The sequence below is a fragment of the Nesoenas mayeri genome (assembly GCF_963082525.1).
Source record: "Nesoenas mayeri genome assembly, chromosome: 5".
NCBI lineage: Eukaryota > Metazoa > Chordata > Aves > Columbiformes > Columbidae > Nesoenas > Nesoenas mayeri.
This window is the reverse complement of record NC_137548.1, coordinates 61,950,517-61,975,532: the sequence shown is the minus strand read 5'-3', so window position 1 is coordinate 61,975,532 and position 25,016 is coordinate 61,950,517. Positions and strand designations below refer to the sequence as shown.

General features: G+C 38.4%; 2 protein-coding genes across 4 annotated transcripts in view; one reads left to right on the top strand and one right to left on the bottom strand.

Moving 5' to 3' along the window:
- DNAJC24 (DnaJ heat shock protein family (Hsp40) member C24) overlaps positions 1-1,657 on the top strand; it is a 33,951-nt gene extending 32,294 nt beyond the window's left edge. For both annotated transcript variants that reach the window (XM_080345472.1, XM_080345473.1), the window contains exons 4-5: positions 463-531; positions 1,325-1,657. In XM_080345472.1, coding sequence (XP_080201598.1) covers positions 463-531; positions 1,325-1,449 — 194 coding nt within the window. In that variant the 3' untranslated portion in view covers positions 1,450-1,657. The remainder of the gene's footprint in view (positions 1-462; positions 532-1,324) is intronic.
- A 1-nt stretch (position 1,658) lies between these two features.
- The window catches only part of IMMP1L (inner mitochondrial membrane peptidase subunit 1), a 34,855-nt gene continuing 11,497 nt past the window's right edge, over positions 1,659-25,016 (bottom strand). For both annotated transcript variants that reach the window (XM_080345470.1, XM_080345471.1), the window contains exons 2-6: positions 21,010-21,147; positions 20,134-20,222; positions 19,162-19,288; positions 6,928-7,038; positions 1,659-2,389 (exon numbers count right to left, since the gene is read on the bottom strand). In XM_080345470.1, coding sequence (XP_080201596.1) covers positions 2,321-2,389; positions 6,928-7,038; positions 19,162-19,288; positions 20,134-20,222; positions 21,010-21,114 — 501 coding nt within the window. In that variant the 5' untranslated portion in view covers positions 21,115-21,147 and the 3' untranslated portion in view covers positions 1,659-2,320. The remainder of the gene's footprint in view (positions 2,390-6,927; positions 7,039-19,161; positions 19,289-20,133; positions 20,223-21,009; positions 21,148-25,016) is intronic.

Here is a 25,016-nt window from a genome sequence, read left to right as displayed (position 1 = left end):
TTTAACTGATAACATGATCTAGGTATGACTCTCTAGTAGGGAACAGATTGACTGCTAGGCATATAAAACTGTTAATTTATCAGGATGACACATGGACCTGTATGTTACCGAGGTTGAACATATATAAAGGGTGAGTGTCAGGAGGATGGAGCCAGGCTCTTCTCGGTCACAACCAATGATAGAACAAGGTGTAGTGGGTTCAAACTGGAACACAAGAGGTTCCACTTAAATTTGAGAAGAAACTTCTTCTCAGTGAGGGTGACAGACACTGGAACAGGCTGCCCAGGGGGGTTGTGGAGACTCCTGCTCTGGACACATTCAAAACCCACCTGGACACCTTCCTGTGTAACCTCATCTGGGTGTTCCTGCTCCAGCAGGGGGACTGGACTGGATGAGCTTTCAAGGTCCCTTCCAATCCCTAACGTTCTCTGATTCTGTGATCTATCATGTTTTCTTTTATAGAAGAAAATCTGGCAAACAAATGGCCATTACATGCACAAATTTATCTGGAGGAAATGTCCTGGAATGAAGGTAGGAGTGCCTTTCATCTGTATCTTATACTGTTATGTTGTTGTATTGCAAGTTCTACATTTTTTTATATAGCTGTTCTCTGTGATTACCTGAACTGGAACTTCACTTTCTGTGATCCTCCTTTTGCATTCCTTCTTCATCTCTTCCCCGCTCTGCTGGCAGTACCACTTCTCACCTTGCTCTCTTCTTGTAATAGAATGGAGTATTTAGATTTCCAGCTTCTTCCCAAATCTTCTTGCTCTTTCTGTGATGGTAGAATGCAAGTGTCTTCATACCGATTTTTTTCATCTGACAGTGTGTTACTCCTTTCCATTATACTCTCACTTTTCTCATTTAATTACTTTTTGAATGAATGGCTGATTGATTTGAGTTTTTTTACTATTTTTCTTTTTCTCAAGCTGTGAGGGAAAAATCCTATCTGCTTTCTTCTGGTTTATTATTGTTTCCTGGGTTAGCAGTCTGGTTTTGAACCATCCTTGATCTGTCATATGTATGACTACCACCTCCTCATTTTTTCTTTTACTACCTGTTTCACTGACATGCACCTTTTTATTATTTGCTATTTTAAACAGACTACACCGACCCTGGCTGTTTGGTGTAAGAATGTCCCACAGCCACTGGCACCTTTTAAGAGTATAATTTTTTAAGCAACAAATGGTAGCACAGGTACCGACATTTACAACCCAGCAGTGGGAGGTCATTTGTTATTAAGAGCAGCTTTGTGAAGAAAATCCAGAATAAATTCTTGATTCCTTTCAAGCACTGAAGGCTTTTTTGTTTGCTTTTTCGGCAGATGAACAATGTTACACTCTCTCATGCCGGTGTGGTGGGAATTACACTGTCTTCAAGAGTGAAACCAAAGAGGTATCTTTGGTTTGTTGTGACACATGTTCCCTTGTTATCGAGATCCTTCAATGACTGTTTCAATCAAGCCCATTAAGAGTTACAAACTTTTTAAAAGACTGGACAATCAGGACAGCATCTGCTAAAGAAATGTATGTTAAAGAAAAGGGGACACTACAAGAACAAGTTCGGTCAAGCTTAAGAAAGGAAACGTGCCCCTTTGCCACCGTAGCTCTCCAGACATGGGGATTTTTCATCCGTCTGCAGCTGAAGGGGAAGTTATTAAAAACCTCCAGAACAGGACACTGAGTTTGGTACAACTGGAATATACCTCATGATCTAAATGACTTTTCTTTCCCAGCGAACCAGAGAGAAGCTTCTTTCAATCTCAGTCCATATCAACTACACCTTAGGCCCTGCCTCTTAGGTTAAATTCTTTTAACAGCTCAGATGACAAAATTTAATCAGGAGGCACACATGTGAGAATGCTTTGAAGATAATGAAGAATAAAGGGAAACGGGAACATTTTCTATGCTAAATATTGAACTTCATTACATCCTCACAAGGATTTGAGCCTTGGGAAGGGACGACAGAAATTGGCAGATCTAACAGGCCGCTTGTCTCAGTGCCGAGGAGCAGGTCCAGCGCCTCTGCAGCACGAGCGCATTTAGAATTGACGCTAAGTCAGTGCTAACCTTGGCTTGTCATAAAAACCAAAACTTTCTAATAAATCCAAGCACTTACTGTGAAAAGCCAGAGGAAACAGTGTTAAGAGGTGTATCATTTTAGCTGACGACAGCAGTGTATCAATCCCGCTTTCCAGTTAGATGTAATCTCAGAAAGAGACATCTTTGGCAAGTAATACTTGTGTTTATTCTAAACAAAAACAGTTCCATTGATTTGAGTAGAAAATATTATGAAAGCTGGCAGTAGTCACTTAAATCTTTTAATCATCAAGAAATCTATGGCCGTTGGGGCTTGCACGTAGAAATCCAAAGTCATTCAGAGGCCATATCTGTAAAAGAAAATACAGTTACATGAGATTTTTATCACAACTCAAAAGTTCAGTATTTTCATTTGTTGTTGTAATTGTTTCATAAACTTCATAATTTTTTAGCTCTTTGGTTTACATGGTATATGAACATTTCTCACTTGTGTGTTTCTTTTACTAGGAGTAATAAATAACATATATTAGGAGGAATCATCCTTCCACAGTGGCTGGAAACAACACTAATTTATGCACAACAGTTTTTGCATTATTTTTTTCAGCCTTGGAAATAAATATCTATCTAGAAAATATCTTTTAAATTCAAAGGTTTCTAGCTTGTAAACCACCTAAAAGACAAAGTGTGTTTTTTGAGTCACCTCAGAGGTGTACATTTGTGTTTTCAAGAAGGGCATTTGAACTGCAAACACCAAACCTTGGCAGAAAATTCCATAGGCTTCTAAGTAAACATATACCATGCAAACAGGTATAAAGGGGTGGAGCAACTTCCACCATCAGGGGCTTTCAACCAAGGGGCTTCTCTGAGAAGGGGAATGTATGTGGAAAAGGAAGGAGCACAAATCATGACCAGGTCCAAGCACAAGTGTCAGAGGATGATGCTCATCAGTAATAAAAAGCTTTATCTCCTGAAATTAACTATATATCTGTTCATACTACAGAACACTCCCAGGAGTACTTTCATCTGAACATTCACTAATTACATGTAGGCCAGTCTTGGATGAAAAAATAAAAAGTAATACGGAATCAAGGACATTCTTTTACACTTTGTCCTTTGTCCCCTTTGCCTGTGTCCCTTTGCTACACATTCATTCAAAGATGGCACGAGGGGATCAGCAGGAAGAATGGCAAGAGATGATGCTGAAGAATGAATGCCCGTTGTGGCTCTGATCCCGTAGAACCCTCACAGCCCCTGCTCAGGATGAAGTGACCTAGATGGAGAGAGATGATGCACCACCTCATTCCCAAAGCATCTGTTGTTAGTGAGATGTTTATCTTGCTCGTTTTTCCTTAGAATTTGATCTTAAGTATGGTATGCAGCCACCTTCCAGGAACAGCAGCTGACTCTAACGGAGCTCACGGAACATTTCCAGCACAGAAGGAGCCTTTGCTGCTTTCTGTGCAGTGAAAAAGTAATTTTCTCCATTTAAAAGAGGAAGCACCGTGCCAAGGTCAGTATTTCAGACCCCACGACTTGTCGCCAGCACTAAGGACAGAGGAGGCAGAGCCAGCTAAGGGTGGATTGTGCCTGGGGCCTCAGGAAGAGAGAAGGATGAGTCCATTCTCAGGATCTCAAGTTCTGTGGATCTGAAAAAGGTTCAAAACTATCTTATGCAAGTCTCTTAGAAAATACCCTTTTTTGGGGGGGAAAGAGCCTGAGGAACATCTGCTGATATACAGAAATACACCAAGGTAACATCTGATCTCTATATGCGTATTAGCCAGTGAGCTATTTGAAGTTCCACACAAATATATAAAGATACAAACCAGCAAGAGAATGATATTTGTGATCACAGTTAGAAGCAAAGCTACAGAATTCAAGGCTCTCCAGCCGGGCTGTGCTGGCTGCAGGTTGGATGTCAAGTCTGTGGCCTCAAAGGCAAACAAGAGTAAAAGGGAATAGGAACATCCCAGATTACAAATTTAAGCTGATCTGAGTGAAGGCCCAGAGAAGGAAGTTTCTTAGGCCATTCACTAGGGCACAAATCTCATTTGGGGCACCTCAAATCACACCTATTGCAGCTTGACTTTCTTTCACTGAAAGTAATCAATTAGTTCTAAATATTGTTTTGACAATTTAGTTTCAAATTCATCACAGCAATCTTATTGGTAGAATTAGAATGAAAATGATGTTTTATCTTGTCTGCGTGCAGGAGAGAATGAGAAACAGTACTCATGGTTGGAAAGGAGATGGAACAAGCCTGTGTGAAACAAAGACGTGCTGCTGTGTGTAGTAGTTCCCAAGTCTTTTTAAAGTTATGATGACAGAAGTTGACTGTGATTTGTTCGTTCAAACTAGCAAGTCCAATTAGCAGCTATTTGCCCTGTTTGGTTTGGCCTACATAGATGTGATCTGATGGATGGGGGATAAATGGGGCTAACTAGCTCTTCTGAAGAGACACCACCCGTCTATTTTTGACATGGAGCCCAAGCCCAGGAATGTATAGGGTAACCTATCTAGGGCAGGGTGAAGCACGAGTTCTGCCAGTGTGGGACTCCCCCAGCTTTCACTGAATCTGCAGCTCTTTTGATTTCAGTGGCCTTTTTATAGAACAAACACAGTTGATATGGCAGCGGGCCAGAAAAGGGACAACGATAATCAAGTATCATTATTTCTGTATGGGTTAAAAACTGGTGCACCAATATTGAGACTGAGAATCTTAGATCTAAACTTCACAGATAAGCCACAGAGAGAATTAACATTTATGTTTTATAGGTTGCTCAAATATTCATGCTCACTCTCTTCTGTTGAAATCCATTACTTCCAAATTTGATTTTTTTTTTTGGTATCCATTACTAAAAATGTAGCTTAGCATTCAGAGGCACTGTTAAATCTGCTTCTCCAAAATCCACTCCAAGAGGAAGCCACATAAGCTTCCATTCTCAAGGCTTTTTCATGAAAGAGAAGCCAAACCTCCAGCAGACTACACTGAAAATCATATCTAGGTTTCTTGGCCAGGGGTCTATTAATTAGCCAGCGCCATGCAGATGAGCTGTATTCTGCCGCCGTTCACTGTAATGTTCAGTAGCAACACACAATAGCAAGATCACTGTATTCTACTGTGAATTACCATAAACAATCCCAACTATAAACATTCATTTGAAGAATAAACTCATTTTTGCTTTTGTTAGGCACCATATACTTAAATCTCATTAAAATGTTAATAATCACTACCCTATGCACCATCATAAAACAACCGCTATAAAATTTGGTTAAGTAATTATTTTGATTAAGTATCAAGTGATTGCGTACTATTTTTTGAAACAGACAATATTCTAGAGTCCTGAAGTGCTTCTTCAATATATAATATCTGTGTGTGAGTTCCATTCATTTTACAGAGTTTACTGCTTGCTAAATTTCAGGTTAAGTCCTGTCAATCACTTCATTGAAGTCTCCCAAACATCCTCCTTGTTGGGCTACAAGCTGGACACATTTATTGCTGTGGAGGGATACTGTGAATAACTATGGCTGTCCACATACATAGGTTCTTAATATATGCATTATTTCCTAGCAGTCCCATTAAAGCAGTACACAGTTTTTCTGTACTAGTAAAGCAGGGTTTTTTTCAGTTGGATTATTAATACCACATTCTTATTAAGAGGGCTGTCAGCATATTAGCATCATTTTTGGTTTAGCAGTTAATCATCCAAGCTAAAACTTGGGTCATAAAAATAGCCCTATTGAGAATGAGCATTTGTTCCTCTGGTGTACGTGGTAAGCACTCAATAAACACCAGGGAAGAACTAAAGCAAATGCTACCCAGAAAGAACAGAGGTCAGAACAAACTCGGCGGTGGGGCTGAGGGGGACATGGTATTCGAGGTTTAGTAAAGCAATTAGTGATTATGGTCAATAGCTGCAAGGGTTTTTGAAAAGTCCTAAGTTGTGTTCATAAAAAATGTAAATTAACTACCTAAAACTTGGTTGAACTGGAAGGATCTGATCTTCCCTGCACATGTAATAAAGCAGCGCTAAATTATGTTCTTGTGGATGTCTGGCAATATATGGAGTTTTGAAAACCTTTTTGTTGTTCTGAGCAGTATAATTTTAAATCTAACTGTCTAAAGGCTGGTGCATAAGTCCCTTGTTTCTTAGATTAAACTTTTTACGGAGAAGAAATTGTCTTAGTTTCTTCTTTTTGGTAAATGAGTAAATTAATAATGCAGATAATATGAAACAAATTTAGTGTGAGATAAAGCTGTAGAATTGTTGAAACAGAAGGAGAAGGAATCATGGAGGTTTATACAAGACGATATTAATTCAAAGCACTTTTTAAAATAAAAATGTGGCGGACAATTACACTGGCACAGATTTGACTTCAGGCTCTTTCACAGGCTTTGTTTAAAAAGCAGCAAGGCCAGTCTATGTGTGTAAAGTATGTCTGCAAGTCCCAGAAAGAGAACATTTTCCTGCTTTGTTCTTTGAACTATGGAGCTGCACTTCTCAAATCACAACAGTGCAATATGGAGTTGCCCTTTTCTACCATTTTGCAGAGGCAAGAATCAAATTGAGGATGGAATGTATAGTCGTGCAGCAGGGTGTTATGTGTGTGTTTATGTTTTCACCAGGTTTGGATTTGCTTGCAAAATAATTGATTTGGTTTTCAAAGGCAATGACTGCACAAAAAGTGCCGCTCAAATAACAAGTCCTCCCTCAAAAAAATAAACCCACTATTGCTGAATTCCCCTTTTACAGCAAGTGGCTGGTGTGTTGAAGCTTTCCTTTACATTCGCTTTGGCCAGACAGTTGAGGACAAAAGTTTAATACCTAACACCTAGACATTAAGAATGTATTAATGAAACTATTTTAGAAACCATAAATATATATACCTTAAAACAAATGCGTCCTCTTATCAGTCCGTAAGGAACAGGTCCATAGCACCTGGAGTCTGTAGAATTCCTGAGATTATCACCTTCTAACCAAACGTGTCCTTTAGGCACCTGTGATTAAGCAAGATTGAAATGTAAAAAGAACAGAACAGAATGGTATTAAGCACAGTTTGCTGTATAATTTTCTGATTTCTATGTTCTGTATTTCATGACTGTATAATGAACTAATTTTTTATTAAATCTAATAAGACAGTGCCAGATTTGGAGGTATGAGAAGGAGTGCTCCAAAGTATCTGTTCTATCATGTGCTCAAAAAACAATGGTTTGCAACAAAAAATCCAAAATGAAGATGTAAGAGGTTAGACCAATGTGACAGGGTCATTAATTTAATAGACTTCAAAAGAGGTCATTAGGATGTTGACTGAAAATCTGCCCTCCTGTCGCAGTAACAGCATGAACAGGGCAGCCACACACTCATCAACATCCTGGGGCCAGCACCAAGGCCAGACCTGTTAGTAGATTCATGATGAACTAACTGGTAATTGATTGTGACATCAATTACGAATAATCTCATCATTTTATCGGAGTAGGCTTGTCAAAGTTCTAATTAAGATCACAGTTCATTCTATGTGCAGGCAGAATCCACAACACATTATATTGTAATAATGATGATCACAAAACAGCAAATCCCTTTTTATAATTTGAAAATTAATGATGGTGACCTTATACTATATGACAAAGACCTTTCATTGCCTATATATATTGTGCATTAACTCTATATTACTTACCATAGATTCATGGCATTCACAGACTGACTCCATGACAAAATGAAAAATAGCAACATAGCTTTATTAGTTACCTAAATAAGGGTATGAAGCTTTCATATATGACAAAGTTGCTACTGCAAGTCTTAAACTAAGATTTCAGCTTGGAATATACAACATTATGGTTTAAAAAAAGGAAACATTTCAGATGTAAATAACCTCTACACAAGTTACCAAATAAAAAACTTAGTAATTATTTTCCTAATCTGTTTTTGCTTCTGAAATTCCAAACCAGGCTGAAAATGTAAAAGTAGCAACATATTCTCAATCTATATAATATTTAACATGGACTTTAACATACATTTTTTTCAAAACCAAATATGTACTTGAAATATTACTATGCCCACGGTTCAGAGAAAAATGTATGGAAACAGAAAAAGAAAAACCCAATTTCAAATGAAACTCAAGAGTTTGAGCAGAATAAACAGTGTTTTAGCAAGAAACCACATGGATTCATAAACATAAGAGCCTGCATCTACAGGAGTCAAGGATAACAGACTAAACAAAATAAAATGCCGCTCTAGTAGTAAAGTCTGGATGTAAACCATGAAGAATAAAACCAGGTCCCCCAGACAAACATCTGAGGAAGATGCAGTTGAAGTTCTTGGGACTGCGAAGTCTCTGCCCAGGTAACGTTTGCTGGGAACCTCATCTTTAAGAAGCTGTTTAGGCTCTGGCTTAGTCGTGCTCCTGCCTGCCTGTTCCCAGAGCAGGGCCTGAGGATGGCACCACGACCCAGCGTCCCTGTCCTGGGCTGTGCCAAACGTCTGAGCCATGGATCAAGAGCCAAAGTTTGTCTCCGACCACAGCAAAAAGAGATGCTCATCATGGAAAGCACATGTGAGCCCGTCCATCTTCTCCCAACTAGCCCGTGTTTCTTTGGTCCCCAGAGCACGCACAGTCCTGCCTCATCATCATAGAATCCATACGTGGAGCTGCACACCAGCAATATGTCTAAACCCCTTCGAAACCTACCGGTACTATCTCCTTCAACAGTCCTCTGTGTGAAGGAGTGCCACCTTGTTTGTTTCAAACTGATCTGCTGGTTCTATCAAGGTCTTTTACTTCTTGTTCTCCCAGTCCTTAGCACAGGAATTCCATCCTTGGCTTCTCTGCCACATTGCTCATTTTGCAGACTTTCCAAACTGCTGGCACGTGGGTAACGGACACTGGAACAGGCTGCCCAGGGAGGTTGTGGAGTCTCCTTCTCTGGAGACATTCAAACCCGCCTGGACATGATCCTGTGTAACCTCATCTGGGTGTTCCTGCTCCAGCGGGGGGATTGGACTGGATGAGCTTTCAAGGTCCCTTCCAATCCATGGCATTCTGTGATTGCGTGAATGATGGTTGGCTGCAGGCAGGTGACTCTGGTCCTCCTCCTCCTACCCAAGCAGCTTTGCAAACGAAACAACCAACCAGCAGTCAGTTTAAAATACATAAATGTTGAAAAACTCTATCCAGAGTCAAATTATTTGTGTAGAATATATTATACATCTCATCACATACGGACAGTTGTTTTTGATAGGTCTCCATTTGCTAATGTACTGACATCTGTTATTTTCCTCACATTCCGTGGTACACAGCCTATTTAGAATTTCCGGCAGCAATTGTTAGGTTACTTGGATTTTCATCTTCACTTATTCACCGTGTGCACACCTAAAGCCATCACTGTGTCCACATCTGACACCTGAGTTTGTTTCTCAGGTGCATATTACAAAGCAAAGTAGTGTTCTGACCTTTCTGGTGCAAACTCTCCTGTCCTGCATCTACCAGAGCTACAAATCAGACATCAAATTGCTGACGCTCTGAAAGACTATCTCAGAAAATATACTAACAGGAGAAGCACGAATTACTATGAAAGGAAGACATTTTTAACGAAATCAAAAGCAAAGCCACATTAACATTTCACATTTCTGGAAAAGCGTCAGTTTTTGCGATGTGCTGCTGTTTCACACCAGGACACCACCAGCTCCCCTTCTACTTCACTGGTTCCCACACCTTCTCACTTTCACCCATTCATGGGCACAACATGAAGCTCATCTGTTACTATGTGAAATAAGGACCCACTCATAGCACAAATATATCTAAACACTTCTTATACCTTCCCATCTTTCTTCCATGCTCCAAACAAAATAATAAAGTGCTTTTGCCGCTTGTCACCTATCAGTTACTACTTCTAATACTACTACTACTTACTTGCCTAAACAAAATGGGTTTAGTTTGCATTCCAGATAGAACATTTGCAATAAAGTATGTTCACACATCCTGAAATTCACCACTTATAGTAACTTGCATAGTTCTCCATGGAAGGTATGACAAGACCCTATACCTCTAAATTTGTCACTAAAAGTACTGTCACAATGTATGATTCATCCAGAGATAATACAGTATAATACCTTTGTATGGTGCCTGTCCATCATCTAGGCACTTCACTACAACCTAGAATTAAGAGAACTGATAAAAATCACATGAATTACATGAAAATGTAAAACCAAATACCAGTGACAGGCCATAATCATTAATTAAAAAAAGTTGTTTACACCCCTTTCAAATAAAGGCTAAAGCCAGAATCCTTCAAGGGTTTATGCACCAAGATATTTCTAGACCACATCACACTGATTTCAATGGTATTAACATATTGAATAAAGTTAAGTTTGAGTATCAACCTTTGCAGAATCGGGACGCAATCTGAAACACCTCAAAGCTATGCAAGCGCAGCAGCTGGGCATAAGTTACCTTCCTAACCAAAGAAAAAATTAACTATTGAAAACTTGTAGTAACAAACACCTCGGCAACCCTTGTGCCTCTGGTTTTGTGCATATGATCTGCGGATTGATTTCCAAGGAGCAGCAGTTCTCGGGCAGAACCAGTTATCTGGGGTGCAGCTCATATGCATGAGAATCCAGGACACGGATCAGACACATGACTCTTCCCCCAGCTCCCTTCCCAAGCTCTGAGGGCTCTTGCACAGGAACAGGCAGATCAGAAAAGCAGAATTATCATTTAGAACAACTGAGCTTGTAGCAGTAACTCCATTTCAGCTCAAATAAGCATCTTTCACTGCAACAAACGGGCTAAATTCTCAGGGCTGTTGTCATTTCCTTAGCAGTATAGTTAAGTGGCAAAAGTTAAGTACAGGTCAAGTATTTGATGCACTTGCTAGCATAAAATATTACATAAATGTGGAAGGGCTGGGGGAATCAATAAAGATTTCTATTCTTTTGGACTTTTTACATATACCAAAGTTTGAGTAACCTCACTAACTTCAAAACCAAGAGAGGAGATGCCTGTGCTCTAGGATGCACATTAGCTGGCATACTAGAAAACTAACACACTGCAAATAAGATTAAGAGATTAAATTATCTGCCTCAAAAACATCCCCAAACCCAACTAAATGATAATAGGCTTTTGTGGTTTGGGTTGGTTTTTCTGGCTTGGTGGGGGCTTATTTTGTTTTGTGATTTTGGGCGGGTACTAAAGATGGAGAAATATGGATTTTTAATAAATAAATGGAGAATTATAAACATGAATCTCTCACGATCTCTCGGAATTCCAAACAGCCTGTGTTTGTCAGAGAACACCAGCACGTACAATCAGCTGGGAGCAGATGAAGTTTGAACTTTGCTAAGGTCACAGGTATTCACATCACCTCCAGCAATATCAACGTTTCCAACTTAAGAACAACTTTAAATCATTCCCATCTTTTCTTTTCAGTCCAGAGGTTCCTTCTTGAGCTATGATAAGAACTAATCTCAGTGCTGGACAAAAGAATAAAGTCTGCAAGTTCTCATCTATCCCTACTAAGGTCTATTTAAGTGCCTCCTACTTTGGTACAAGCAACAAATGTAATTGCTTCATGGCCTGTGGGTGTTCACTTAACAAAAGAAGCTTTTGTGAATAAACCACAGGTGTTACCTTTCTTGATTAAAGTGAAATATGATGAAAGAATCCACAATATCAGATGACAAATTTACTAAATACTGATTAAATTGCCTTATTTAAGTAAATTGCATCTAGTTAGGATAAAATATACACCATAGAAATGCAGGAGTTTGTTTTATCACTCTATACTTAAAGTCTCATATAACTATTCCTTAATCCTTTATTTATTAATTCAGAACCAAGAGTGAATAATGCTTAACAGATACTCCTTTTTTAATGATCCAGTTGCTCTAGGCACCACTTCTGTAGACTTATTGTAAATGTTGTTTATATTAAGGCTACCACCTATATAAAACCCGACAACATTAATTAGCTCAATATTTTCAAAATCAGCACAAGCATTTACATTTCCTTTTTGTGCTGGAAAAAGCTGTGAAATGGTAACAGTCACAATGGAGCATTAACAGTACAGCAGATCGTAAATCAACATATTCTAAGTATCACTTAAAGGCTGAATTACCTGGAATGTAATACTTCTTAAAATAATAAAACAGACTGAATTTACATTAAATTCATAGGTACTTCCAAACAGTTTAGCATTTTCCTTTTATTTACTGAACAGTTTAAGCTGCTTATTAATAAGACGTGATGTATGTGGCCCAGTTTGTCCAAATACACATATTAAAGAGAATACATAATGATCTTGGACCAGCCAATTAAAAAATGACAATGAAACACTAATAGGTTTTTATACAGAAATTAGATTTACTGTAATGAAATATTTATATGATGAATTCATTCTCTATTTTAAGAGCCATTGTTTGTTTTAATAGAAAATTTATAAAAATATATATGAAGACTTGTCCACCTTGAAGTTTTGAAATCAGTTATTAATCAATATTAAAATCGCATCACCTTAATTGGTAGCAATGTTAAATCACATACTACAAGGAAACCAGGGCATATGAACTTAGATCACTGTTATAGTGATCTGCCAAAGCATTAATTGGTTTTCTGAATGTTTGCTTGTTTTCTAACCATTATTGCTCCTTCTACACTGTGTGTAAGGTACAAATAGCTACTGTTCAGATCTAGAGCATGTTGCTAAATATACTGATCTGAATCAGCCTGAAAAGCTATATATCCAATTCTAAAAATCTCTAGTGGCAACTAGATTTTATGTATTATCAGCCATCACTCCTGTTCTAAAAATATTATCAGTTAAAATTAAAACTTAATAACATAGATGATCTTTCGAGGTCCCTTCCAATCCCTAACATTCTGTGATTAAGAAAACCTAGGAGCAAATCTTACTGTAATGAAACATAATGCCCAGATTTTGGACACACTTTTTACAACCTCTCTCTTTGCATGAAAGCAATGGTTCTCTTTTCAAAACAAAATCACTTTGCTTTAAGTAGCGAAAAAATATCTGAGCTTTTAAATCCACTACAGTTTTGAAATTTTCATCTTTTATAGATGTTCATAGGCCAAAACTTTAAAAAACCCCAAATCTCGTAGCTACATCTAGGAACTCCTGATGAAAAAAATCCAAATATTTCTGAGATTCATCAGTCCAGACTATTATTAGCTTTCTTGATCTATAGAAGAGCAATATTTTGGAGGAAAATATTGATTACAAAGCCAGCAAAGATTACTTAGCAGTTTGCATAGACTTTTCTCACAGCAGTCATTAAGAAGGATTTGATTCTTTTCTTTTCCAGAAAACAGATGATGTAACAGGGTGACCCTAAGGTGTAGGTTTGAGAACAAAAATCCTACAGGTTCAAATCCCAACTGGAATTTACTGGTTGAAACACAAAAGCCATTACCATTACTGGTGTGCCCTGGACAAAGGCAAACCTGTACAGATGTAGCTATTGAGCCTGGTAGCAAAAATGGCCAATAAACACGCCGAGTGGGGTTAAGGAATCAAAAGTGTCATCTGCCAGCTCAGGCACAGTGACCTGGATCTCTGCTCATTCATCTAAGGCTTCATCTCTGCGTTATTTGACCATTTACAACAACTGGAAGGATTTAGCTAGTACCTATAGAGGAGGAAAAAAACGAGATAGGTCCTTCATTCAGACGCAAAGCTGATGTAGGCAGACTAAAACTGGTGCTCAAAATCTTCACCAAGTCATCAAGTAATTGGTTTCATCATCCTGAACAGCTTCCTAGAAGTTATTAGTGAACTCGGCGCAGAGGAATAACAGAATCATAAAACCCAGAAGGTTCCAACTGATCTGACCAGTACAGCCAAGACTCTATTCCAGAGAGAAGCAGCATCTAGTGCTATGAAGTCAAATGAGCGATCTTGAAACAACTTTCCCTCAAATCAACAAGGAGATTTTTTTAATGTTTTTTCCTTCAGGACTGAATTGGCTGAACAGAAGAAGTGGGGCAAGGTGTCAGAGCCTGGGCAGTGCTGTCCCCACCCCGATGGGGCTGTGCCCGCACTCCAGACCAGCTGGTACGGGTCAGATGTCTCGTCTTGGTTCAGACCATGGGGAACCAAGAGCTGTTAAAGATGTAAGAGACCTCAGTGGGAGCTGATCCTGGAGCTGTGTTTGACCCGAGCCTCTCACTGTTGGGCCCTGCCCGAGCTGCGGTGCAGACATGTCCATGTCCCCCACTCCATGAGCCCACGGCCACCAGGGCAGGCTGTGCTGAGCAGCACCAGTGCTGCTGGTTCAAGTCTTGCCAGTCCTACATTCCTGAAACATCAGTAATAAAACTCCACAGGTAAAAAAACATTGATCCACTTGAGCAGAAGAAACCCTGGAAACATTGGGAAGTGGATTGATAAATTTTTTGATGTTTCTTTTCCTTTGAATAATTTAGTTTTGATTTAAAATTACTTCTCAAAAGAATTCAGGATTAGCTCCTGGGATATAGAGGGATGTGCAAACTAAACAAATACATCAAATCAGTTCTCCTCTCCCACCATTTATCATACCTGCTGCTTAAAATTATGGTATAACTTTCTCTTAAGCTGGTTGAATGCTAAAACTAAGGAGAAGAGTAGGATATTTCCTTTTTCCTGAGCAGCAACTATAAAAACTTAGATGATGACCAAAATACTGAACCATTAGTGTAAATTAGCTATTAAGATACTAAAGACAAAGGAAAAAAATGGTATTTTGAGAACTTTATTTTTAATTGCTATTTAGGATCTTTTGAAGAGACTATGCAATGGTATTGAGCTCTCTGAAATATCAAACCACTCTTCAGTGCCTTACATTGTGCATCCAGTCTGTAGTAGTGTCTAGTGATTAAAATATTGTGTTGTTTACATTAACATCATTACATTATTCTTGGTACCCACATAATATTCTTACTGCATTTGACAAGGACTGTTTAAGAGTTAATAGCGCTGCATGAGGCCACTTCTCTCATCTGCAAACACAGTAAGAGGCATTATCGTGGGAATTATGTTAGCTCTGGAGTTAACCACAGGATGAAGAGATGCCATCTCCGCAATGAACCTCGTTTTAGCACAAGGTAAACATACTTCCCCCACATCAGCGAGTCTCGCAGCATTAGTGGTGTGTTGTGATTGATCACCAGCAGAGTGTTGCTGAGATATGGATTTGTATCTCAGCTTTTTATCACTGGGACTTGCAAAAGGCAGTTCCTTATTTACAGACTCTGGCTCTATTAAGTGACATTATTAGGTACTACTTTTGTTTAAGTGACACAAAGGCTTAGCATATTGGTGGTTTATGACATACAAGCTGTTTTAATCCGATGACTTACCCCTCACTTTTTCAATTTGTAAATAGGAGCTGCAGCACAAGAACATATGGTACTAAAGAAATTAAAGCTAAAGTAAATGGCATTAAAACAAATTCAAATATAACAATAGAATACTCAATCTGAATTATAAACCTGGATCTGTATTAAGACTTTTAAAAACAGGAAATAAAAACCTGAATATGAAAATGAACCTTTCAGGTGTTAGGCTTTTTTTAAAGGCCATTTCAGGCATTTACTGTGATTGAATAACTTCCTTACTAACACTCATTATTGAGATCTTATAGTTAAATGAATAAATCAGTATAGATATTTTTTTAATAACTGAACCTAGGTCGGAATACCACATTACTAAAAATTAGTTATTTACCTTGTTAACTATTGCTTCTGATACAGTAAAAATATATTATGAATTCTTAAATGTTCATTACAGGAAATACACTTGCTTGTATCTACAAACACCACCATTGAGCACAAAACCAAAAAAGAGCCCAGCAAAACTGCCAGCCCAGTGCTCACATTCCATACCAAATATCAATAAAAAGGCAGTGCAACGAAATAGTACATTTCTCTAACTTTGTAATACTATAACAGCTTACTCCGAAAACTAATTTCCTTGTCCTTTTCATGTAAATAGGAAGATTCTACTCATTCTGCAGATAAGCACCAACCTATGGCATATGAAGCATCATGTACCATAATGGGTCCAAAGCAAAAATGTTCCTAATGTACTTAGATTTTAACTTAAGCACATGCTTAATTTATACCAATCAATTTGATTTTTAATCTACAGGTATCTACTTGGTTTTCTGCAGCAATAAAGTATCTCCTCTGTGTAATCCTACAGAGAGCAAGTTGTAAACAGAGTTGTCAATTTTCACATCTCTATATAAGCCATCCTGAGAAGGATATTCATGAATGAAACAGGATTTGAAACAGGATCCGATTTTAGCAATCTCTTAGGCTTCAGAATAAGAGTCATGTAGGGTAAGTGCTTCCAAACACAAAAATCCTTAACTTAAAATCTAAAATACGCCAACACTGACACAGTAAATGCAGACTAATTGTGTTAATTCCTACTAAGATGACTATAAGGGTTCTCCTTTTGAGGTGAGGAGAAGAAGCAGCTTAGAGGTGGTTCCCCCCTCAGCCATGTTCAGTATGTTTGTTGTACATTATTCTGACATCTCCAATAACTTGCAAACTCATCATTATCTAACCGTTAGTTGGCAAACAGCAGCAAAGAATGAGACAGAGGTTCAAATACCCAATTCGACAATATTTCTGGCATCGGATAATTTATTGTACTGTGTAAGTTTGCAAACATGACAACTATTCGCTATCAGTCCCCAAAGCAGAGAGAAGGCAGCCAAGGAAAGCCGGGCACTTCACTAACATGAAAACAAACAATCCCCCGACTTTCCACACTTTTGAGTCACCGCTCGGAGGCTTCCCAGGTTAAAAAAAGGCAATTGGTAGCCTAATACAAACACCGCCACTCAAGGCAAAGTCCAGGCTTTGCTCCATTGAGAAATGCCTGCGGTTGTACCGTCCCCCAGCAGCCTGACAGCCCCGTTTGCGCTGCTGGCCCTTCGGGATCCCGGCCAAGGCCGTTCCACAGAGTTTTGACAATATTTTTTATTATCAAAAGCCCAACTCAGGGTTCTCAGGGAAGTACCAACAAAACAAACAGCCAGTTCTCTGTACATCTGCGGCTGCTATTTGCTTTGAAGAATTTTGTGTTTGAATTAAAAGCTGGTACACAGTGGTTCACTAAAATAGGGAATCTGAGTAGACAGCTCCCTGAAAACAGACACATCTCCCCAAGAACAATTTACTTAGTGAGTAATCCAGTGTAAGTTATGAGCATAAAGTGCAGATGCCTATGTTGGGAATATACTCTTCTGTAAAGGAAGTGTCCCCTGAACAGATGGAAAGATCTACCTCTTCAACAACCACTAAAGATAGGAGGAAAACAGATAGGCACTAACAAACGAAAGCATTTCCATTTAGATAATTTCTCCCCCTAGATACAAGCGATGATGTAAGAACTAAGAAAGCTTGGATGTCACTTTGCTGTATTGCCACACATTAGCCTTTACAAAAAACATACACAGGAAAACAAGAAGTGGACCCTGCATCCCTCAGCCTCTCATTCTCCTCACGCATTATATTAAAACTGAAGACAAAAAATCTTATGCCAAGGGCAGAAATTGTTCTGCTGAATAGTCACTGGATCACCTCAGGGTTTCCAGAAAGGCTGCCATCCTCTTAAGTACAAACCTTTCCCAAACTTCCTTTCCAAGGCTCAGATGCGTGAGGAAGATGCTCAGAGTAATTCAATTTGCATCAAGCAGCATACACAGAACTCAGGTTTCCATTACTGGTCAGTCTGCTCTGGGAAACTCATATTTCCTCTAAATTACTACTCCTATAGAAGCTGGAAAATTTCTTCAGCTTGGTGAGAAAGGTTGGTTGGAATCGTATGGTTGGGTTTTTTCCTTGATTAATTGGTAACACAATTTGATCTATGGAAAAAAAACCCAAATGCCCTGTCTTCCCCTTCAAAATCTAACAGAGAATGAGCCCCCTCTTTCTGCCCAGGGGTGACAGCGGTGTGACAGAAGCTCCAGTGGCACTTGATCAGAAGGGCAGATTAGAGGCAGGAGCCTGAAATGTTTTGCCTTGGGACTGAAGTGAAAGAAACAACAAATTCAACCTCTCAGAACAGGGTATGAGTGGTGTCCTTACCTTCTGGTTCCAGGTCTTGACTAAATCCAGACACCAAATCTAGACACAACATTGCCAAGAATTTTGTAATTGGTTTTAGTAAGGACTCCAGCTGCTGCATATAAAAGCAGCAAGGGTACCTGAAGGGCTGATGATGATACTGGTTGTCCTTACAATAGCTAAACTCTTTAATGGATTTATCTATCATAAATGGTACCAAGGAGAGTTCCATGAAATTCTCCACCTTCACACCACAGGACTTAAGCCATGGGCCTCACATTAATTCTTCTTGCAGTAATTGTGAGGATGAAGTGGATACGAAAAAGCAACAGAATATTTGTCTTTTAAGATTTAAAACACCTGTGCAAAACCTGATCTCTCCACAAGCTGTTGAACAGAGGTACTGGTCAAACATGCAATTTCTCATCAGTTTTGTAATGATAGCCTAAAAAAGAAGTTGCTGAAAACATGTTGTCACAAATCTTTCTTAACTTCTTGAAGCCTGTCTGCACAAAGTAAGCATTAAGAATATTTTTTCCTTTTTATTTCATCTTGTACCTGACTTTTTAGATAAGTCAGAAGTACTACCTTTCCAACCATACTTAGAAAAGTTACAATTTTGTTTTATTGAAACAGAGAAATACACTAAAGTATTATTTTGAAAGCAAAATCCTCCAAACTACTGCAAAGACAATTTTTTCACTTCTTGCTGTTTAAAATACAGAAACAGTTTTGCCTTAAGACCTTGAGTCTGCCATCAGTAGTGCACTTTGTGCTGAGAATTTTAGCATCTTCCACCAGAGAATATGACCTAAACAAAGGGCAGAGCAAAAATATCATCTGCCTACACTTCCTACAGAAACAAAAGACACCAGGAATGACAGCTTGCCATAAACAGAGCTTACAACATTTTACTGTACATACAGAAGAAGAAAGAATAACTTACAAACATGATAAGACTCAAATACTGCAAATCCTTTACAAACTACCAAGCCTATTTACGTAAGCATTAATTTACAAAGCAAGAAACTCTAATACTTACATAGCTGTGACTCTTAAGGAAATCTGAAGGGTTGCTTGTGCAGACTTTATCCCCTTCCAAGCCAATTACTCTTTTACAGATATTTGATTTGGGGTCATTTGGGCTTTTCACAATTACAATATCTCCTCTGAGAGGAAAAAAAACAGAAACAAAAACAAACAGAAGAACTCTAAGTACAAACTATTTGGCTGAATATATGTACGTCAATGTGTATACTTCAAAAATATTCACATACATTCTTCTGCTGGAAATTTTTGTGTACAATTTTTGGGGTTTTTTTTCAGTTTTATTCACAGTGTCTTTTTACACGCAGGATTTTTTTATCTACACTTGGAGACATTATTTGTTACTTGGATCATTTATAAAACATATAAGAACACATTTTAATTGATTCAGTGTTCTTAAATATCACTGTTCAAATGTTATTCTTTCAGTGAAACTTCAAACATCGGAGTTTGTAAGACCTTATATTACTTATGCCTCCGGATTATACACACTGGATTGTACAGTCAAACAGTCCACAATAGCAGGGGTGAGGGCATTGAGCCTCCTGGGCTCTACAGCACAGTTATAAAATGACACTTGATAAATGGTATTTACACCATTTGGTCACTCTGCTAACAACCCACCTGCGCACAGCAATACCTACAGCTTGGTTTGCGAGATGAAACTGCTTAGAGAGGGGAAGTTACAGTCACACAATAGAACTGGTTTAGGAAAAAAAAACAAGGGGAATGTTTCAATTTTTTGGACAAAGCTGTAAAAGTGATGTGGACTTGATCCTAAATGAATCCTGACAAGTTGCTCAGTGGGCTGTATGTGCTGATTACTCTGGCTTCCATCACACACAACGAGAGGAGACTTATGAAAAAACCCACAATTTAGAAGCAGAAGAATATAGGGTAAATAAAGAACGGATAGACTGCAGTTATTAACTGAATGTAAAATCTAGTCTAAAAAAGAGAAGCGTACTTTCGAATACAATAAAAGTGGCGGCTAAGGGTCTCCGAAAAGACAATATCAGAATTTTGAATGGTTGGTTCCATTGAAGGTCCAGAACACTGCAAATTAAAAATAAATGAGAAAAAAAAAATTACTATTTCCAATTACTTTTATCTAAAATACATTAATATTCAAAGTATTTGCTAATAAATTAGAAAACATGTAAAGAACACTTAAAGTGAGATCCTCAAAGGAACATCTGCTATGTGTAACAGGTGGGGGCAGCTCATAGGGCATCTCTAACTGCTGCAGCTCCGGATGCGCTCAGGATGGGTCCTGAACCACACGAGGTGCTACGGGCCGCTGCAGGTTTATTTCTGTACCCCATCTGCAGGGAATTATTAGGAGCAGCACCCGGAGCTCCGTGACCTGACCCCTCGCTTCAGCCTCTGCAGAAAGGAATCATCGCAGAAGCTGCAAGAGCAGCTCACGGCAAAAATCCGCTACGGCCAACAGCAGCATGTGCCACGTTTAGAAACAGGGAGGAGGGGGAGGCAGCATCGAACATCCAGAAATCTGCCCAGGGTTGAAAACAGAAGCATTTCCTATGGCATTATTAGGGACTGCAGGCTTTCTGGAAGAATGTACGCTGCAAAATGCTTAATCACAGTTTCCCATTTGGTTCAGTGATGCCTCGAGCACTAACTTAGCAAAAAGGACAAATGGCTGAAGTAGAAATGACTTCATAAAGGCTGGGCCTACGTTCAAAAAACGAGGCATTTACTAAACACTTTGAAAAGGCTTAAAAAAATGAGGAAGAAACCTGAAATATTGGCATTATCACACAGAATAATTTCAGTATCATAATTTTACTTTCTTTTAAATGGCATGAAAAAGAGAAGTTACCACAACAATTCCTCCAAGGTACTCAAAGACACAATGCGCTATGCAGCCATATTGCACAGTGTAGCCAAGAAATCGAAAGGTTTTTCCTAGGGCATTGCGAAGCATGGCACAGTGTTACGTCCTTCGGCTGCTTCTAGTCTATAGTAAAACAGAAGAATATCATTTATTTGATAACAAACAACCTAAAGTTTACAAAACTATCTTTTGTATCTAACAATTGATGGAAAATATTTAAAAAGCAAACAAACTGAATAAAACCACCAAACAATCAGATCTATGTGAGGAGATGAATACAGTTTAAACTCAAATTAAGCAGTTTTTAATTTACTATGCAGAGCCTTCCATGTGTACAATCTATTGACCCCTCTCACCAGCTCACTGGTAAGATTCAGTTGAGTAGGAGCTGAAACAAAAGAAAACAAATAATAATTTAAAACACCCACCTTTGCCAAATATAGAGAAACTAATGGGAGAGAACGGTGTCAGTGCTCTATGCTGACCCCACTGAGCTTTTACTCCAGGCTGTGGCCAGGCTCACTTGCCACATATCTAAACATCTGCAATAGTTATGAGAACATCCCCCCTTCACCAGGTTTGGCCAAATGGAATCAGGAAAGCTGTAATCATCCCTCAAAATGCAGGCTTTGATTCCTGACTGGGCCACATATTGTAACTCAGATGCAGTTATTTATTAAATAACACATGATAGGGTTGTTTTAATTGTGGGAAGACAGTGCAACTTAAATCACTGGTTTTCTTCACGCACTAGTATTTAAGGCTGAGCTCTCAACAGCAAAACAGAGAAGCATCAAACCATCTGAAGCGATTTGAAGATATTTTACAACTGAAATTACATTCACAGAAAAGTGGAGCAATCAAGTATTCAACCAAAACCTTAAAAGTGAAATGACAATCAAGCAAATGAAAAAAGGCTTGAAGAACTAGACAAAATTAAGGACAGCCAAGTCCTCAATGGCTTGCCTAAGTAAGACTACACTAGAAAAAGAACACAGTTGTTGGTAGGAATTCTGGAGGTTTTGCAGAGCTTTCTTTTGATTAAAATTAATTTACAAAGCACTTGCCTACAGAAATAAGGCATTAGGTCCTTCTGTTCTGTTACAGTACAGTGGTGGATGTTCTGCAGCACATAAGACTGCAAATATTTTCTGACCCCTTCCCCCAAATATTTAAGTCAAACTCTGATGACTAGATGTAATTCCTGCAATGCTAATCCAAAGTATCTTCTTGCCCCAGTTCTTAAGATTTATATATATTTAAGGAAGTAGAAAACACACATACTGAATTAACTGAAGCAAGTTTTAGAATATGCAAGAAACCTATTCCTCCTGAACTCAGTATCAGCTTTATAATGAATTAAAACCACAGCTGGATTTCCTTCATTTATTAAGATGTGTCAAATGTAGCTTGCTAAAGAACTGCAGTCAATTAAAAATAAAATAAAAAAGCTGTGTGTACAATATGCTCTGCTTAACAATGAAGTAAAGACCGCCTCTTCTATATTTCATGCTGTTTTGCTATTTAAGTGCAGGAATTTAAAAGTGTGTAGTTTTACTTGCACAACTGTCTCTACAAGGGGAATTTTGCCTGAATACAGTCAAAAGTAGCTTTTGTTCTTTCCAATTAGTATTTATAATTAAAAGAAGACCACTCCTCTGGGGAAATGTTCCCTACCAAGCTCCAAAAAATACATCCTTGCCTTTTTTTTTTTGCCGTAAAAGATCTCCAGAATAAATCCACTTAGACCAATCTGTGATTCATCACCCTTAAGATTAGCTGACAAGTTTCACGAACCAAAATCCAGCAGAAAACAGAAAAGTATTGAATTGTTTCCTTAGCCTGTGCAGTGCCCAGCACATGGACTGACACCCTGAGGAAACTCTTACGGCAAAATGCATTTTCAGCAGAATTTATTTGTGTAGACAAGTGGTTTGCCCTTCTCAGGCCAGTGTGCTCTGAAAAGCATGGACTGACTCTTTGCTCTCAGGGATCCAGAACCACTGTGAGCCCAGAAATGTGTTACAGGTGACAAAAGGAAGATGGAGTGACAGCAGATCAATTAGTGCCGCACAACTAGTGTGAATTAACGACCACAATTATCTTTTGAGAGAAGTTCATCATCAGCACTCCTTAGAGCCCCTGCTAGCAAGGCATCCTCACATTGCTGCTCAGGTGAGGCAGGCAGAAAAATACTGCAGACCCATCCTGTATTTCAGATCCATGCTACTCAGAAACTTTATATTAATATCAGAAGAATGTACAGAATTCAGGCACTTGTGGATATTACAGGTAAAAAGGAATTGTATACAGATTGTGTTACATTGGCCGGAGCAGGTAGATGTGGAATGGAACAGTAACGAAAGGCTCACTAAGAGAAAATGTAAACTTCTCATGCCAAGAGCTATCAGGCTATGACTAAAGTATTTTTTTATTATGAAACTGCAAACAACTGCTATATGTCTCTGAAAATAAGTTTCAAACTGATTGCAACTGATTCCCTGTTAGACTCTAGATGACATGGACTTCCCTGTAGTTACACTGAACACACATTTGTGTCTGATGTCTCTGAGTGACTCTGAATTAGGAGGGATACATTTGTTAATTATTCAAGGAAACGCAGGGTTCCAGGTGAGCTTTACCTACTGCTGGAGCTGTCACAGTATAGAACTAACCACAAGGATAGTACATGGTGAAGAGGTCTCAAATTTTGTTCCCCGTTCTCTTAAAGTAAATTCTTAACCCCTGAGACACAAATTTCACTCATCACAGTTTATAAACGTGGCACAATGGATTTTTTAACGCTCCAGCTTGTCAGGTGTTCGTGATGATGAAAAAAATTCTTACCTCTTATATAATGTTCTTTATTACTACACAAGTTAATTTCAAATTAAGTCATATAAGGCTTTTTATTACTGCACAAGAAAGTTGATTTCAAATTAATGTATATATGTAGTACCTGGATTATACACGGCTTGAACCTAACAAGACAACTTCGGAGGATTGGGGTTTGTTTTTAACATTACGGTTCATCTTTAGACATATAATATTCATTCCACAGAGTAACTACAGTCCTGAGAGTTTCCCTGTAGTGTGAAGTAACAATAGCTAGTCAGTAAGTAAATGGTTGTAGGAAGAGTAGAGCCCAGTCCAAAAAACCTGACTAGTTTATTTAAAAAACAAAAAAAACAATTATTTCTTATAATTCTTCTAGCTTAAGCTTGAGTAAAATATAATTCTGTTTGTGCATAAAACTATTTCTCAGTGAATTTTTAAGACAACGCCATATTGTCGATCACAAGAAGGTAAACGGCTGAACATTTTCCACATCACACAATTAATTTTAATACAAAGCGCAACTGCACCAGATACAGCATAAGACCATTAAGCACAATAAAACAAATGATTTAAGTCCCAGGCCCCTTGAAAACTTAATGGATCTGTTGTATAAACATCCTTACTGCAGAACTAATGGCATAAAACCTGTTGTCATTACTTCCAGGTACTACCTACTATAGAAGGTAGCTGAAAATTTTATGCTGAGACACTTTTTTATACCAAACACAGACACTGATTTTAAAAATTACACATTCATATTCATCACATAGAATACAATTTGGTTTTTTTTTTTTACAAGAACTGTCAAGTTTATCTCCTACAGCAAATAAAATGCAAAATGTAATTACTATTATCTTCTGTTCCCTTTCCCTTCCATTGCCGATGCCTTCATAGTTTGATTTTTTTTGTTTGTTTGTTTATAAAATTAATCACAGCTAGCAGGGTGGAAATCACTTTGAGCCTCATGAATGACATCCAAGAGATGGGAAAGGATTAGTTCTCAGTCGCTGCCAGTTATAGCGCCAGGTGGCTTTTTCTGCAGTGAAGGTGTTACCGATAATCCCATTACATTGGTACTAAATCTTGCAGACATCAAAATTATCACCAAGGTTCCTTTTCATCCCATCCTTTCCAAATGACTGGAAGTCGCTTCA